At 31.9% G+C, this 14,864-nt stretch overlaps 1 protein-coding gene across 1 annotated transcript in view; it reads right to left on the bottom strand.

The window, feature by feature from the left end:
* Positions 1-8,033: 8,033 nt before the first annotated feature.
* The window catches only part of LOC129224523 (protein big brother-like), a 47,562-nt gene continuing 40,731 nt past the window's right edge, over positions 8,034-14,864 (bottom strand). The window contains exon 6 of the mRNA XM_054858988.1: positions 8,034-8,131. Within this exon, the coding sequence (XP_054714963.1) occupies positions 8,107-8,131 (25 nt within the window). The 3' untranslated portion in view covers positions 8,034-8,106. The remainder of the gene's footprint in view (positions 8,132-14,864) is intronic.

Raw genomic sequence — 14,864 nt, 5'->3', positions numbered from 1 at the left:
AACGTTTAAACTAACAGACAGAACATTGTCAGCAAAAGAATGACCACAGAATAGCAAACTACAATTCATTTGACATATAAATCATGGTTAATCATTGATCAAGTACCAATCAATGTGATACCGGTATACCGAATGCCGGTATTTCGTGCAAATTTGTAATTTCGAAATACCGGTATTGCTCAGGTAAAATACCGGTATTTTCGGTATTGGCTAAAAACAATAAATAGTTTAAATAAAGAATTTTCAATTTGTCTTATTTCATTTCTTCTTATATTTTAAATGCATCTCTTTTTCTATGATACAGAACAAAAATTAATCTATTGCTGTGAAAATTTAGCTTTAAAAGCACGAACTAATAGAATATGATTAAACAATAGTAGCGGAAAGATTGCAAAATGACGTTGTCATTACTAGATGACGAGATGAATTGCATTTTTTTAGCTTTTGTGCATTATGTTTTTATTATTTCCAGTTCCCTGATAGCTCACTTTAGAGTGTGATTTTTCAAATTGTTCGAGGCTTAACTTTTGTGCTTTTTGATTTATTTTTATTTTCGCTTCAAACTTTCAATATCTTAAATCGGCATCTGATTTTGAAAAATTTTTTCAATTGAAAGTATGCATCTAAGACTAACGGTTGCGAAAATAGAGGTTTTTTGCAGGTTAAAACGGAACACCCTCTATATTGCCCCGAAAATTTTCATAGAAGTAAAGCATCCTGAATTGAAACATATTTTCAGATGTGTTCATTACTATAATTGTAAAGAATTTTGAAAAGAAAGCGAAAACGAATAAGATAAACTTACAACATCAAATTCAGTCAAGATTATCGTAAATGTGAAACCAAAGGGCTAATAAAGAGCAAACACAAATCCCTCGTGATCAAGAGAAAATGATGTTAACATCGGAAAAGTATCGTATCTCGAAGAGAAATTACAACTAGTTATAAATTCAATAAATAAATAAATAAAATAATAATATTGCACGCAATACACAAGAAACACACACACACAAAAGGATTTATCCAAAAAAATAACACGCAAAAGACCGAATTATTTGAAGGACTTCCAGACAATTGGAGGTGTATCGCATATTGTTAACTGTACCATCGAGTTACATGAATTCAGAAAAAGTATTTTCAACTGTAGGAAAGTTGAGCACTAAAATGAGTTCCAGGCTTGGAACAATTCAATAGATATGTTTTTTACTATTATTATTTTTTTTATTATGACATTTTTTCCTTCATTTCATATTTGTGCGCAATACGTTTTCATAAATAATTAATATAATTTTTGTTCAAAATTATGAAATATGACGACGAAAAAATATGTTTTCAAGCATTTTTTGAGAAATTTCAAATACCGGTATTCCGGTATCAAGTTTTAAAAATACCGAATACCGGTATTGAATTTTTGGTCCGGTATTGCAATCCCTAACAAGTCAAATGTGTACTAGTAGAATAAAATAACTGAAAACGTACCTGTAGAAATTTTGTAAATCCAAAAACACAATTTGAGTAATACAATAACAACTAGCGATCAACTCACACTGCATTGTACCATGGTAATTTTTATGCGCTCGTTCATGGGGGAGTATCATCACGTGTTTAGACAGAGCAAAAAACCTCGGTATTCCTTGTTTCACGACTATTCCATAATACCCTCCGTTTACTTGCAACAATATTCGCTATAAATGAATTATTTTTTACTAATATTGAAACAATGAACACAATAACTGAACCATATACAAAAGAGTTTACATTCGCTTTATTCTTCATTCAAAGAAAGCCTGTACAATAATATTACGTATAATTTCTCAACGACAAAACAATTCACAAATTCTAGACTAGGTAAAAACAAAGTCATTTGAACCAATATCGTACCTGACGATAGTAATTCCTCATTTGGTTTCAGCTACAAAATACTACAAAGATTGCTTTGTTCAGACGGAAACAGTAAATGAGGAAATGCAATGGTCCAATGACCAATATTGCAGAGGACAACGTAAATGTCACAATTTATTTACAATTCATTCGGAGTGGATGCCATTCTTGCATCTATAAATAAATAACACTGACAATAATAAGATGTAAAGAGGAACATTGTTTTGCTAATGGAGGTGAATGGCGTTGAAAAAGTTAAGAGTATTGCCGTGTTAAGCACAGATGTAGTATCTGTAGTAGAGCTCAAAATGAGAAATTGATGATTAAAGTTTTACAACTCGTTTCTTTGATTTATGACTTAATTAAATGCTCAACTTGCGGTAATTGTTTCGTAAATAACTTATCTAAAAACTGTAAGAGAGTATTTTTGTAAAAATCTTAATTTAAAATTAATAAATGTAGTTACGACAAATTTTCTTTTCAAAACCTTTCCATATATTAAGCTATTTGCACCGTAAGTGACAATTCTTAGGCATTTTTAGGGGATCTGCACTTATACGCCAAACTACCTTAGAAAAACCTGCTCAATGTATGTATCATTAAATAATACTGAAAACATCTGCTTTCTTTGGACTCAGCTGTTTCGCTTTATTTGGTAATACAAATCTATCTTCTGAAAGATACCATTTTCAAAACTCCGGGCAGTTAAAACTGTAATCCATAGCATTTTTCTGTTTTTTATATTCAAAGAATGTGTTTTTTTTAATAATGTTTTATTTTCTATAGATTCATTTTTACCGAGCATGAAGATAATTTTGGCAGGGTACGATACTTAAATAAAAATATTACTGGCCGTAGAATGAAATGCGTTTTTTTTTTGCATGAAAGAATTAGTGAATATTTTACATGCATTTCATCTTTAGAATTCCCATTTTAAATAACTATTTAAATAGAAAAAGCTGAATATTTACTTTAACAATTATGCAAAGTTAGTTTTTATTATCAACCTGTATCAACTATTCAACGGTAAACTAATTTAAATATTCTGTGTTACAATAAACTGCTACATTATTAAATTTGCTGCTTTACTAAGATATAAAAGTCGTATCTACAAATTACTAAGGAAAAAAGTGGTAACTGCGCAGATACCACATTAAAGGATTAGTATTTGTCACTTACGTTCAAATTGCCTTAGCAAACTAAGCGAATTTGCAGTTACGACTTTTTTCTTAAAGCTTTTTTTAATATTTCGAGGTTTACAAATCGCCAAAAAACTTGAGATTTAGGTAAATTAAATTACTAACGACCACCTGGTGACAATAACTCAATTTTGATAATATGTGCAGATATCACATCTGTGCTTAGCACGGCAGAGTAGAATTGAGGGACACTGGGACTTGTGACTTATTTATTTTATACTTTGGCGAAAACCCTAGAATATCGTTTCTGTCGCAGCAATGTTAGCTACTCATGCTTTAGTTTTACTTTTTATTGGAAATTTTGATGTTTTTTAATGTCCTGATACATTTATTTGGTGGTTATTTTACACTTTAATACAGATTTTAATGCTGGTTGAATTAGATAACACGGAGTTTTACATTTTAATAGCATTTTATTGGCTTAGATAATTTATTAGTTTAATTATGGTTTGCTTTATTAAAAGTCCATTAAACAGACAAAATGATACATCATATCGCCAATCCGTGCAACTTTCAAACATAGCGGCAAATATTAGGGTTGCCATACAGTAGTAGAATGTCGCAAACTGGAAAATCCTTAGTTTCTCATATCAATAAAGTCACAAAATCACCAATGTTCCCCTACTCTACACTTCAGCCCTGAAATGATTGGAAATATAATTTGAAAAAAAGTCTTATACTATCCCTTTTGAAAACTTTCAATAGTTTATTAGAGGTTTGAAGATTTTGGAGGTACGTAATTTGAGCAGCAAAGGTAATCAAACAGGGGACACAATCTGCCTGCAATTGCCTCTCTTTTTGAAGGAAGCTAATAGTAGCGGTGGGTGATTCTCCAAAAACCTGACATTTTTCCAATCACATTTTTAAAAAAAATAAAAAATCTGAAAGAAATTATACTTACTCTTTGTTAGGAACTTATTAAGAGAAAAATCGAGGGAACTCACTTTAACAATGTTACACCCCCAAAAGAGGGGGTCAAATTTTCATATAGCAAGAGACTGACAAGCAGCACCAGGAGAGCTACAAAATGAATTTCTTCATGGGATGTAATAATTGTAATAAAGAAATAACTGAAGCCTAAATCAAAATGTATGGGTATTAAATGACAAAACAAAATTTTTGTAAAACCTCCCTTAACGAACATCCCCAATTTCTTCGAGTGCAAGTCCCATATAGGTTTTTCCATATTATTCACTCTGAATAGCGGACATTAATTTCGACGAAAAAAAAATCGAATGCTGCATTAAAACTCTCTAGTATGATAACATTTACAGAAGGAAAAATTACCTGCGAATTGTTTTATGGTTTAGGAAATACAAACATAAAAAACAAAAAGGGACTCAGCAATATTGATAACATATGTTTTACTTTTAATTTAAAGCAACTAGGATATTCATAGCAGCTTCACTTACCTATTCAAGCAACATTTAGATAAACAAATGTCTAAACAATAAATTTCTTTTGGAACGCTTCGTCTGAACAACAACAACAAAAAATAAATAAATAAATAGAATTATTCCACTGATACATTTTTATTTATCGTTTTCCAAAAACTTTCTTTTTTTTTAATCAATCTTATTTTCCAACTAATGCATTGGAAATAAATCCTTCTATTCTACGGGATGCATTACCAGTGCTTGGGAGGTTTTTTTAGGACAGGAGTATGACACTTTTTTAAGGACAGGAGTATGACAAATTCCATACAATTTGCCTGTTACATAGGCCCAGGATTATATTTAAGGTAAATAATGTTACTTTTATATTCTAACCTCTTAATTCAACCACACACTATGAATAGAGTTAAACTTTTTGGTTCATTTAAAACAGAAAAATTGTCCAGGAGAATGACAGCGAAAATGTCATACCCTAATCTTGAACTTCAAAATTTTAATGAGAACAGCAGACAAATCACATTAACAAAATACTCAAGGAATCTAACAAAATGGTGATAATAAACAGTTTTATAGAACAGCAGATTAAAAATTCCTTTTTTTATCTATGATAATTGAACTCATTCCTAGGACAGGAGAATGACATGAAAACCTGGGGACAAAGTTTAAAACGATGTACCTTGATGATGTAAATAATTACATTTATTTAAAGAATGCTATTTTACACCTTTAAGTATGCTTACTTTTGTACTACAAATTGAATTTGTGGGATATTGATATAAATTTTTAAATAATTTAAGTCCATTTGAAAAACGGATGGGGACACGTCAAAAGTGTGATTTCTGGTTATTCAAAAATTTTTGTAGAAAAATCTAAATGCGTTATTGTTTTAATAAGAATAGAAAAACATCAGATAAGTTATTTCTAACTATTAAAAAAATGAAAACACTTTCGGGGTTAAACAATTTTTGTGTTAGGCTACTGGGACATAATATTGTTAGGATTTTGGAGAATCACCCAGATATCTTCGGCTGAGTACAACAACTAACTAAAATTTGAAAAAAAAAAAAAAAAAAAATAGAATTTTTACTTTTGTTGAAAAGTTCTGAAGAAAAATGAAACATTCTTCATTCATTTCTGAAAAAAATTGAATGTTTCCAATTAAAAAAAATTCAGAAATGGTAGTTTGATAACAATCAAATCAAGTCTAGTCTGCATACTACCAGAATAGCGAGTGAAAACATTTATTGAGTTTTCCTGGAAGCAGTATGAAAAAAAAAACTGAACCATAGCCACCTCATATTCACCCGACTATATGAGGTAACATTGACAGGGCCTGATTACCGCACAGGCCTACTAAGCCTGGGCCTGGAGCCCCTTCCTCCTAAGGGGCCCCAAATTACTTAAAGAATTATGCATAGCATTACAACTGTACAAAAAATACACACATTTTTAAAATAATAGCCTTCAGGGGGCCTCCAAATTATTGTGGGCCTTCGGCCTCACTTTTAATTAGTCGGGCCCTGAACATTGAAACATAGATTGTAAAATAATGCCAGGAAGTTTGTTTTTTAATGGAACAAACGTATTATGCACTACGTTAATTTAGAATTTAGTGTTCACGCAAAGACAAACTTCAAATTTAATTTAGTCAGTTGTGCCAAAAATGACAATAAAAGAGTAAAATTGATTTCTAAAAATTGGAAAGAGTTACGGTTATTCACTAAAATGATATTACAATAAAAGTAATGAAGATGTATGCCTGCATACAAATCATTTGTAAAAAGATGTTTACTATAAATCTAGTTTTCTCAATATTCAGAGCAGTTTACAAGATGCTTTCTATTTCCATCAAAATGTGGCTCACTGAGCCTGAAATTTTCAACCCTATTAATTTGTTTTAAATTACTTTATAAATATAATGTAATAGCGTCCCTTAGACAGAAATATATTTATAACTTTATTTTACTTAAAATAATGTTTAGTATTTTATGTAAACACTCCTCATAGCCTTTTAAGTTAAAGAAAGCATAATAAATTAGAGTAAAGCTTTTAAAAAATTTTAGGCTGCGAAATATTTTCCAATTGACATTTATTAAAATACTTGCGTGCGACTTTTAGCTTATGTCACATTGTCATAGACATGTATTTAAAGTAGTCTTAAATTTCTTCACTTAAATATTAATATGTCACTTTAAAAATTACAAATACAACTAGTCCGTGTATTTTTTAAAAAATTCAGAATAATAAGAATAAAAATTATGAAAAAATAAATTGGTATACGTTTACAGGTGTATGTATGCATCAGGAAACAATCTTTGCATACTAATTCAGAAATAAAATTATCAGAGTTTGAGCATGTTAATATGTTATTCACTGTAGATTTAAAATTGACCATATTGATAGTGCTGTAGTTGGGATGGAACGCTTTGAAATATTTGGGTTGTCATTGAAAGAATAATGAAAGTTAATAGTAAATCAATTTCAAATAACTTTAAAAAAGAGAGAGAGAGAGAGAGAGAAAACGCGTATTTAATTCTGTATTTAAAAAAAAAAGCTGGTTTTGTAATCGAAACTGACCTTTTGTGGTCAAACAAAAATCCATCAGTCATGTAATCTATCCTGAAAAAAGATGAGTTCCCACAAATATATTTTTTAACTACAACACTGCATATACTGGATTATTTTAAATGCATCCAAATACAAATTGAAATTGAAATATTTCCAACTTGTAGCGTCAATCGAGGTGATTTCGCCCCCTTTTGTACAGTTTTTAAAATCATATCTGAAGTTTGAATTCTTTTTACATTTTGATTGAAAAAGAACTGCATTGAATAAAAGGTGTATCAATTACGTTAACGTTCAAGCTTCAGAAGTAATCAGGGGCGTCCCGAACTTGAATTTTTGGGAGGGCAGAAATTCTCAACTTGTCGAATGGAACTGCAAATTTAGCCAAATGATGATAATTTTGTCAGAGTTTCGCATTTCGCCGAATGATGATAATTTTGTCGAATAGGAACTCCAAATTTCGCCGAGTGATGATAATTCTGTCGAGTCGTCAGACAAAATTGCCCGAGCAAGGAAATTTCTTGGAAGGTCACAATAACCTCCCGTGAAATCCCATCGGGGCGCCATAGCTGGTTAAACTAACATTTGAAAAGTGGGTGAATTCTCCCTGGATATGGCAAAGTCACCGCGGTTGACGCCATGTCACTTTTTATTGAAAGGAGCTGAACGTAATTTTCACCTCATTTAACATCCTTATTCTTACTTTCAGAAATGCAAACTTCATATCCTTGAACATAAAACAACATATACACACATAATATCTTTCTATCACATAATGCAAACAGGATAAAGTCTTTTACATTTTATATTTCTTAGTCCGTGTAAAAGATATGTACAGTAAATACTTCTTCTGAAACATCCAGCGCTAGAGGTGAATGTTACATTTCTCTTTGGCATCACTCCAAACGAAAAAGATACTCGCAGAACTGAGTGGACACATTTTCCATTGTCTAAGCCGACTCGTCTTTTCCACGGGGCAGCAGAACTTGGAACACCGGAAGGAAATTAAAAGTACGAGAGAGAGAGAGAAAGTGTTTAGTTGCTTGCTGACCCCGCTCTATCCGGACTTAATTCACTCTGTTTCTTCCGACCCTGGAAAGAATATATACATTCAGTGCCTCAAAAATTAAAACAATTACTAATTTTAAACAATAAAATTATACACAAAACTTTTCATATCGATGCATTAAAAGCGTTGCAGTTACATTGTATTTCCTCAGGAAGCTAAAGAAGTCACCACATACGAAAACACCAAATGTTATCTACGAGTACTTTCACACATAGAGAACAAAACAACAGAACATTTAAATTTAGCATTTAAAAAAAATCCTATAATAGTTCGAAGCTCTAGCGGCTGGCTCACAATCAATTACTCCGACTGTCGTTACAAACTGAATACTAATTTGTCTTTCGTTATAAACTGAGCATTATGTATTCAAGTTGTCCGAAATACCCAAAATTTTGCCTCATAACTAAAAACTTTTCAAACTAAAACTCCATAACAAATTCGGCCAATATTCCCACATCCATACAATTTTAAAATCTATTGCCCAGGAGAAGCATATTCAAAAGAAATATTTTTTTTTATCCTTCAAACTCCCCTCACCTACTAACGGTTTCCTACATAAAGTCTTTTAATCCCCGAGACTAATTGTTAATTCCATCCTTTTTTAAACTATTCCTAATCCCTATCATCCTATTCTGCAAAGTTACCGTTTCCCAGGACCTACCAGTAACCATGACAACGGTCATTAAAGGAAGCGGGAGTATTAAACATTTTCCCCTCATATTCTTCCCCAGTTTGAGTTTAATCCTATCAAAAGATTAAACGTTAAATTCTGGGGTCGTGATGTCCTATTGTCTCATGGTGACAACAGGGCAGATATCAGACGCACGAAAGGGACATTAAAAAACGATTTGAAGAGGATTTTTGTGGTAAACATTACGGAGTATTTTGCCCATGAGCAGGGTTTAATTTACATGGGAGCTCACGGGAGCCGAGCTCCTGCACTTCTTCCCAGTTTATCAGAATTTTAACATTTTTTGACGAAATTCTGGCTGTTTACGGACAAAAATAAGTTCTGGGACTATAAGGCTCCCACGTGATGACAAATCAAAATTTGTTAACTGAGAAGTTTATTAGGTGAAAATAAACGGCTGTCTAACTAAAAGATTTATTTAAAATTTTTAGTAATAGTATATTGAGTAATTTCCAAAGTCGGTACAATTGTTTTACAAAAAATTACGAGAGGGAAAAACTTACTCGAACGACAGTGTGTCAATTTTGAGAAGTCCTAAAATGTAAAATATTTTTTAGGTTCGTCAAGTCACATTCAAGCCGTTTAAAATTAAAGTCTATATTTAAAGTATTTTGCATAATGAAATGATGCAACAGATAAACTATGCAATTTCTGAGCAGTCGTTCAGTGTCACTGTGATCTGATTTCACTACTTTTGACAGCCCCAACCATATTTCAATAGTGTTATTGATTAACTGGCACAAAACACATGAAAAATTCCGCAATGTTGTAGTTATCTAAAATTTAAAATATTAAAAAGGTAATTTAAAATGAATTATTAACCTGGTTCAAAGTTATTTTGCCACTTAAGTTAACTTGGATCCATGTGAGAAAGACGTTGTAAAATAAAGACCTTTCTTAAAAATAGTACAACGTTCCACCAGCAAATGAAATGTCTAGATGGCAAAAACTCTCCATTTTTGTTTCATAATACTACAAAATTTCTACTATCCATTATATTGCAAAGAATATCACAATAGAGAGAGAAGAGAGATTTCAGCAACCTCTCTCTCTCAAAATCTTCTTTAAAGGGTGGCTTCCAAACAATAGCTTCAGAGATAATGGATTAATGACACCAGTGATTCCAAGCCAGCGATCTGGCACAGAAAAATTTGATTGGTAACTTGTCTCTATAAAAAAAAAAAATCCTTTCTCAAAAAAAAAAAAAAAAAAAAAAAACACAAATGACATTTTAAAAAAATTCGTGATTAATTTTCATTACTTTTTATGATTTTTCACCAATGTTTATGATTTGTGTATAATCATTACAATAATTACTTAACATTTGCATACTTTTAGTTTCAGTTCCTTAATACCGAGTTAAATTTATTTATATATTTATTTATTCATTTACTTTTTATGAATTTAAAAGGCGAACCGCCTCAGCAGCCCCCCCCCCCCCCCCAAAAAAAAAAAAAAATTCACAAGTTTTAAAATGTCCCCGATTCGAGTATTTATTTATTTATTAGCAAAAAAGAAAAAGGGAGGGGGATCACGTGTTTTTAACGATTCGCTAGAATTGTTTCTTTTCTTTCTTTCTTTTTTTTAAACTTATGATTTCAAAAAGAAAAAATGAAAAACCTCACCGGTCAGTGCAATTTTTTTTCAATAGCTTTCGCCGGTCCGTGGATCAAAGAAGGTTGAGGAACGCTGGATTACACAATGAGCTGTGTACAGTGTTGCCAGCTTATTTAAAAAAATTAAAAAGTATAAAACTGATATTATAACCTTGCCGACAGAGTGCAGCACGGGGACACTACAGTTTGTTTTAAAGACGATGAAGTGGTGCAAAGTTAACCTATATAGCTCAAAATTATCCTTAATGCCTAAATGATCGTTCCCAAAAAATTTCTTCCTAAATCAATCACAGATTACGTTTGTCACAGCAAATGCAATCTCCAGGCCATCTTTCAACAAGGCCCAGGTTTGTATCCCAGCTCGCACAGAGTTTACAAAACCGATCCCCACAGATGCCCAACACCGTGAACCTCTGTTCTTATATAGACATTAAAAATCTCTTTTTATCGCGATCTGCGACGAGCGCAGCGCCGCCACGCGCCCTGTCAATCAAAGCGCTTGTAACACTTTTGTGCCCCGGCATGTAATTATGCACGTCCGCGCCCCGAGTGTAAAACAGTAACCGGAGTATCACGTGACCCAGGGATTGGCCTTTCGTCACCCCCGGGTGGCCCTCAAAAAATGAACCCTGCCATCGGAGGCCAGGAATTAACTATGTCAATAGAGAGATTAGGTGACCCCCCCCCCCCGCTCCTTAATAACGGGGGGATTCCATTCTGGAAAAGAACAAAAACAAAATAAAACAGCTCCCGCGTTAGTCAGCATAAATCCATATGCAAGAGATTCTGAGGGAAGCGTGGAACAGAAAAAAAAATGCTTTGGAGGAGTTAGAGGGTGGATTTGGAGTAGGGAGTATTTAATTACTGTTGTGTTTCGAGTGGCTTATAGATGCGACTGTATTCAGGAGATTCCACGATTGTGAGAATCTAACAGGTTTCTGTGTGGAAAAGGAACTGTGATTCAACTGGGATTAGGAGGGAATCGTGCTTAAGTGTTCGAAATCATATTCATAGCTTATTGAAGGAACAGTGGAAAATTTTATGAATAAAAAAGAGAAATTTCGATTTAGCTCTCCGATGGCAATGGACGTGTTTCCAGATTTTCCAAAATTTGCTTTTTTAACTAGGTACAGCTAAATGTCATTAATTTAGTTTGAGAATGCTAATAAATAATCACGGTGATCATACTTTAAAACAGGAAAACGCTTCCTTTATTAAAACTTCCATGGAGGCTTATGAACTTAGTTTATCTTTTTTTACTACGCCTACTGAAAGCAATTTATGTAACTGAGTAAAATGTCTTCCGAGAATACACATCGAAAGTCTGTAGATTCCATAAAAATGCAAGAAAAGTATAAATTCTAAAGGATGTGAAAAAAAAACCCCGTATCCTACGCAAAGTGTCTGTATATTTTGTGGAGTTTATTATCGTAATTAAAGTTCAAAGATTCATAACGATTATAGAGAATGACTGTAGATGGTTCTGTGGAAGTTATATGGAGACGTTTTAAACAACTTGCGAAAATTAGAGAATTTCTCCTGAGTCTGTACGGAAAGTTCATTGTGCGAAATTCTTTACAATGGAAATTCCTTGTTCTTTACAGAAAAAAGGTTCATACAAGGCGTCAATGGAAGTATATTTTAAAACTAGATGAGGACTATTCATAGGAAACGCAAAAAATATATGTTGTTTATAAATAGGGTTCTTGAATAAAATCCCATTAAAAAGTCAGAGCAGCAAATAGAAGAGCTTTGAAGTCTACAGATAAAAATGTACTCTAATGCAATAGTGAGTGAAACCAAAATACACAATAATGGAAGAAGATTAGTCTTAAATTTTCTAGAAAAAAAAAACTTTTTTTTTTTTAACATTCTGAACTGTTATTTTACCCGCATGTTTTCTCTCACACCTCGCTCTTTTTTTTCCTGCTCTGCCTTAGGCATTTTCACAACAAAATTGTTGCTTTTTAATTGTTGCCAAAAATAATCAAAAATAATAGGAATTATAAAGTTAATTTTGTTAATAAAGCTAACAAACTAATTTCAAGGTTGAACTTAAGCAATGTGGACAACGCTTTCAAACTGATGACTTGACTTCAATCAAAGAAATCTTCGAAAATCTGCATTATTTGAAAAGTTTAAAATGCTAAAAATCCACAAATATATGATTTCTATATATATTTGTATACTTACAAACGTATGCTGCAAATATTCAGCTTTGAAATTAATTTATTAAATTAATTAACAAAATCAACTTTACAATAACTATTATTTTTTATTCTTTGTGGAAATAATTGAAATTCTGAAGTTTTTTACCTTTTTATTTCTATTTTCTTTGTTTTTGGCAACAATTGAGCAATTGAAAAAAAAAATACGTCCTTTCCGTCACACAAGAAAGTTGAGGATCAGAATTTGAAAGCCCTCGCATGAAAAGTTTCACTTCAAAAAATTCTTGTCATAAGAAAACTGTTCATAACCATAACGAAAGCAAAAACAAAATTACATTTCAAATTGATATTTAACTGTAGTAAAAAGAAAAAGATGGGTTGGGTTTAATTTTTAAGTCGTATGCAAATGAATTGTATAAAACTTAATCATAAATGTTATGAACTATAAAATATATCTCTCAGTGCAGGAGAACCCTAAGCTAAAGTCAAAAACTCCAACCGTCTTTTCATTATCTTGTTATGCCATCTGCAGAGGAAAAGCTGGATCAATACAAATAACTGAAGATTCGTCCCATAGAAGGATGAGCTTTTTGTGAAAGAGACCGCTGCCTACTTCCGAGGATTAAAGGGTCTGCTTTTGGGGAAAATCGGCCTAATCCATTTGTTCCAGGTAGCGATAAAAGTTGGGTACTTTTTTTTTTCCTTACCCCCCCCCCCCCCCTTCATTGAAGAACTGTGATGCAAAGAACTGATATCGATAGCTTTCTAGTTGGTAAAAGTTTTGTTTTGGGGGGAGAACACATTTTTTAAGTGAAATTTTTCATGCAAAGGCTTTGAAATCCTGATTTTCCTGATCCGCGACCTTTTTGTGCCACGGAAGTGAATTGTTGCCAAAAACAATAAAAAATAATAGTAATTATGAAGTTAACATAGTTCCGCTTTTTAATTGCTGCCAAAAACAATGAAAAGTAATTTTAAAGCATTCCACATTGCTTAAGTTCAGCCCTGAAATTAGCTTGTTAACTTTTATTAGCAAAATTAACTGTTACTATTATTTTTCACTGTTTCTGGCAACAATTAAAAAGCGGATTTCGAGTATTTTTTTAGTTTTCTCGTTGTTTAAAAAAAAAATCTGTTCCCCCTCCCCACACACACAAATATATACAATTTTGTGGTGAATACTCGTAAGTTTATACTTTCTGAAATCTGAACTCGCAATATTTTATTATATCTTCTTTTTCCTTCCCAATATTATGCCAACAAACAAGCATAGTTTACCAACGTGGAAGCGCTTATTTTTTTAAGCATTTAGTAACCAAACATCTGTTTATAGTTCTTCAATTTACGTTTTCAGATCATAGGTTTTTGACTGAATTTATGAGCTCCTATCTTTCTCTATTTTTTATTTATTAAATGTCTTGAATAAACTAAAATTGCACGTGAAAATATTAAAAGCTTAAAATTTATACGACTTTATAGTGTGGTGTGTGCTTTACTATATAAAAGAGCCCGCTTCATCACTGCACCAGGCATAACAAATGTAAACCAAAAGCCAATAGATAACAAAATAAATAAATAGATAAATAAAGAGATTAAATACGAAATATCTAAATGAGATCAAATATTTCAAAAATTACGTTATTTCTCTGTTAGACGAGCGATACAATGTTCACTACTTTTGAAATCATCTTTTAACTCCTTACGCATTTTAATCTGAGCTTAATCAACCACTAATCATCTTTTGCTCATAAAATTTAACCAACACTTTTTAACCATATTTTTGGTATTCAATGTTATTTAATTTGAAATTAAACCAGAATATTTCATCTACGTAATAATTATTTAAAAAATCGTCTGTTGCTTTTCTGAAGATAAAATTTCACCATGCAAACAAGTTAGAAAGCAGATACAGTGCTGGCCAAATTATTAGACTAAGACTGTTCTAAAAGCAAATTCTTTATTGATTACATAACTATAGACACATTAATGAACAGTGAAATAATTATCTAATATTTAGTATGCATTCCCTTGTTCTTGATGAGCATTTTAAGTCTTTTTGGCATACTTTTCCCAAGGTTTACACCATTTCTTAACTTTTTAAAAAAGGAGGTAAAAAATTGTTTATACTCACTGTTATATATACTCACATACACATACTCACTAATTACCTAAAACTAACTTTAAATATAACAGAACACATTAATAAAAAGAACTAGTGAACTGTTTAAGCTGATTGAGGTTATGTTCCTCGTAGATAGATAAACAAAGAACATAAACAAAC

Source organism: Uloborus diversus, chromosome 6 (genome assembly GCF_026930045.1).
Source record: "Uloborus diversus isolate 005 chromosome 6, Udiv.v.3.1, whole genome shotgun sequence".
NCBI lineage: Eukaryota > Metazoa > Arthropoda > Arachnida > Araneae > Uloboridae > Uloborus > Uloborus diversus.
The sequence above is the reverse complement of the archived record's forward strand: the minus strand, read 5'-3'. Positions and strand labels throughout refer to the sequence as shown.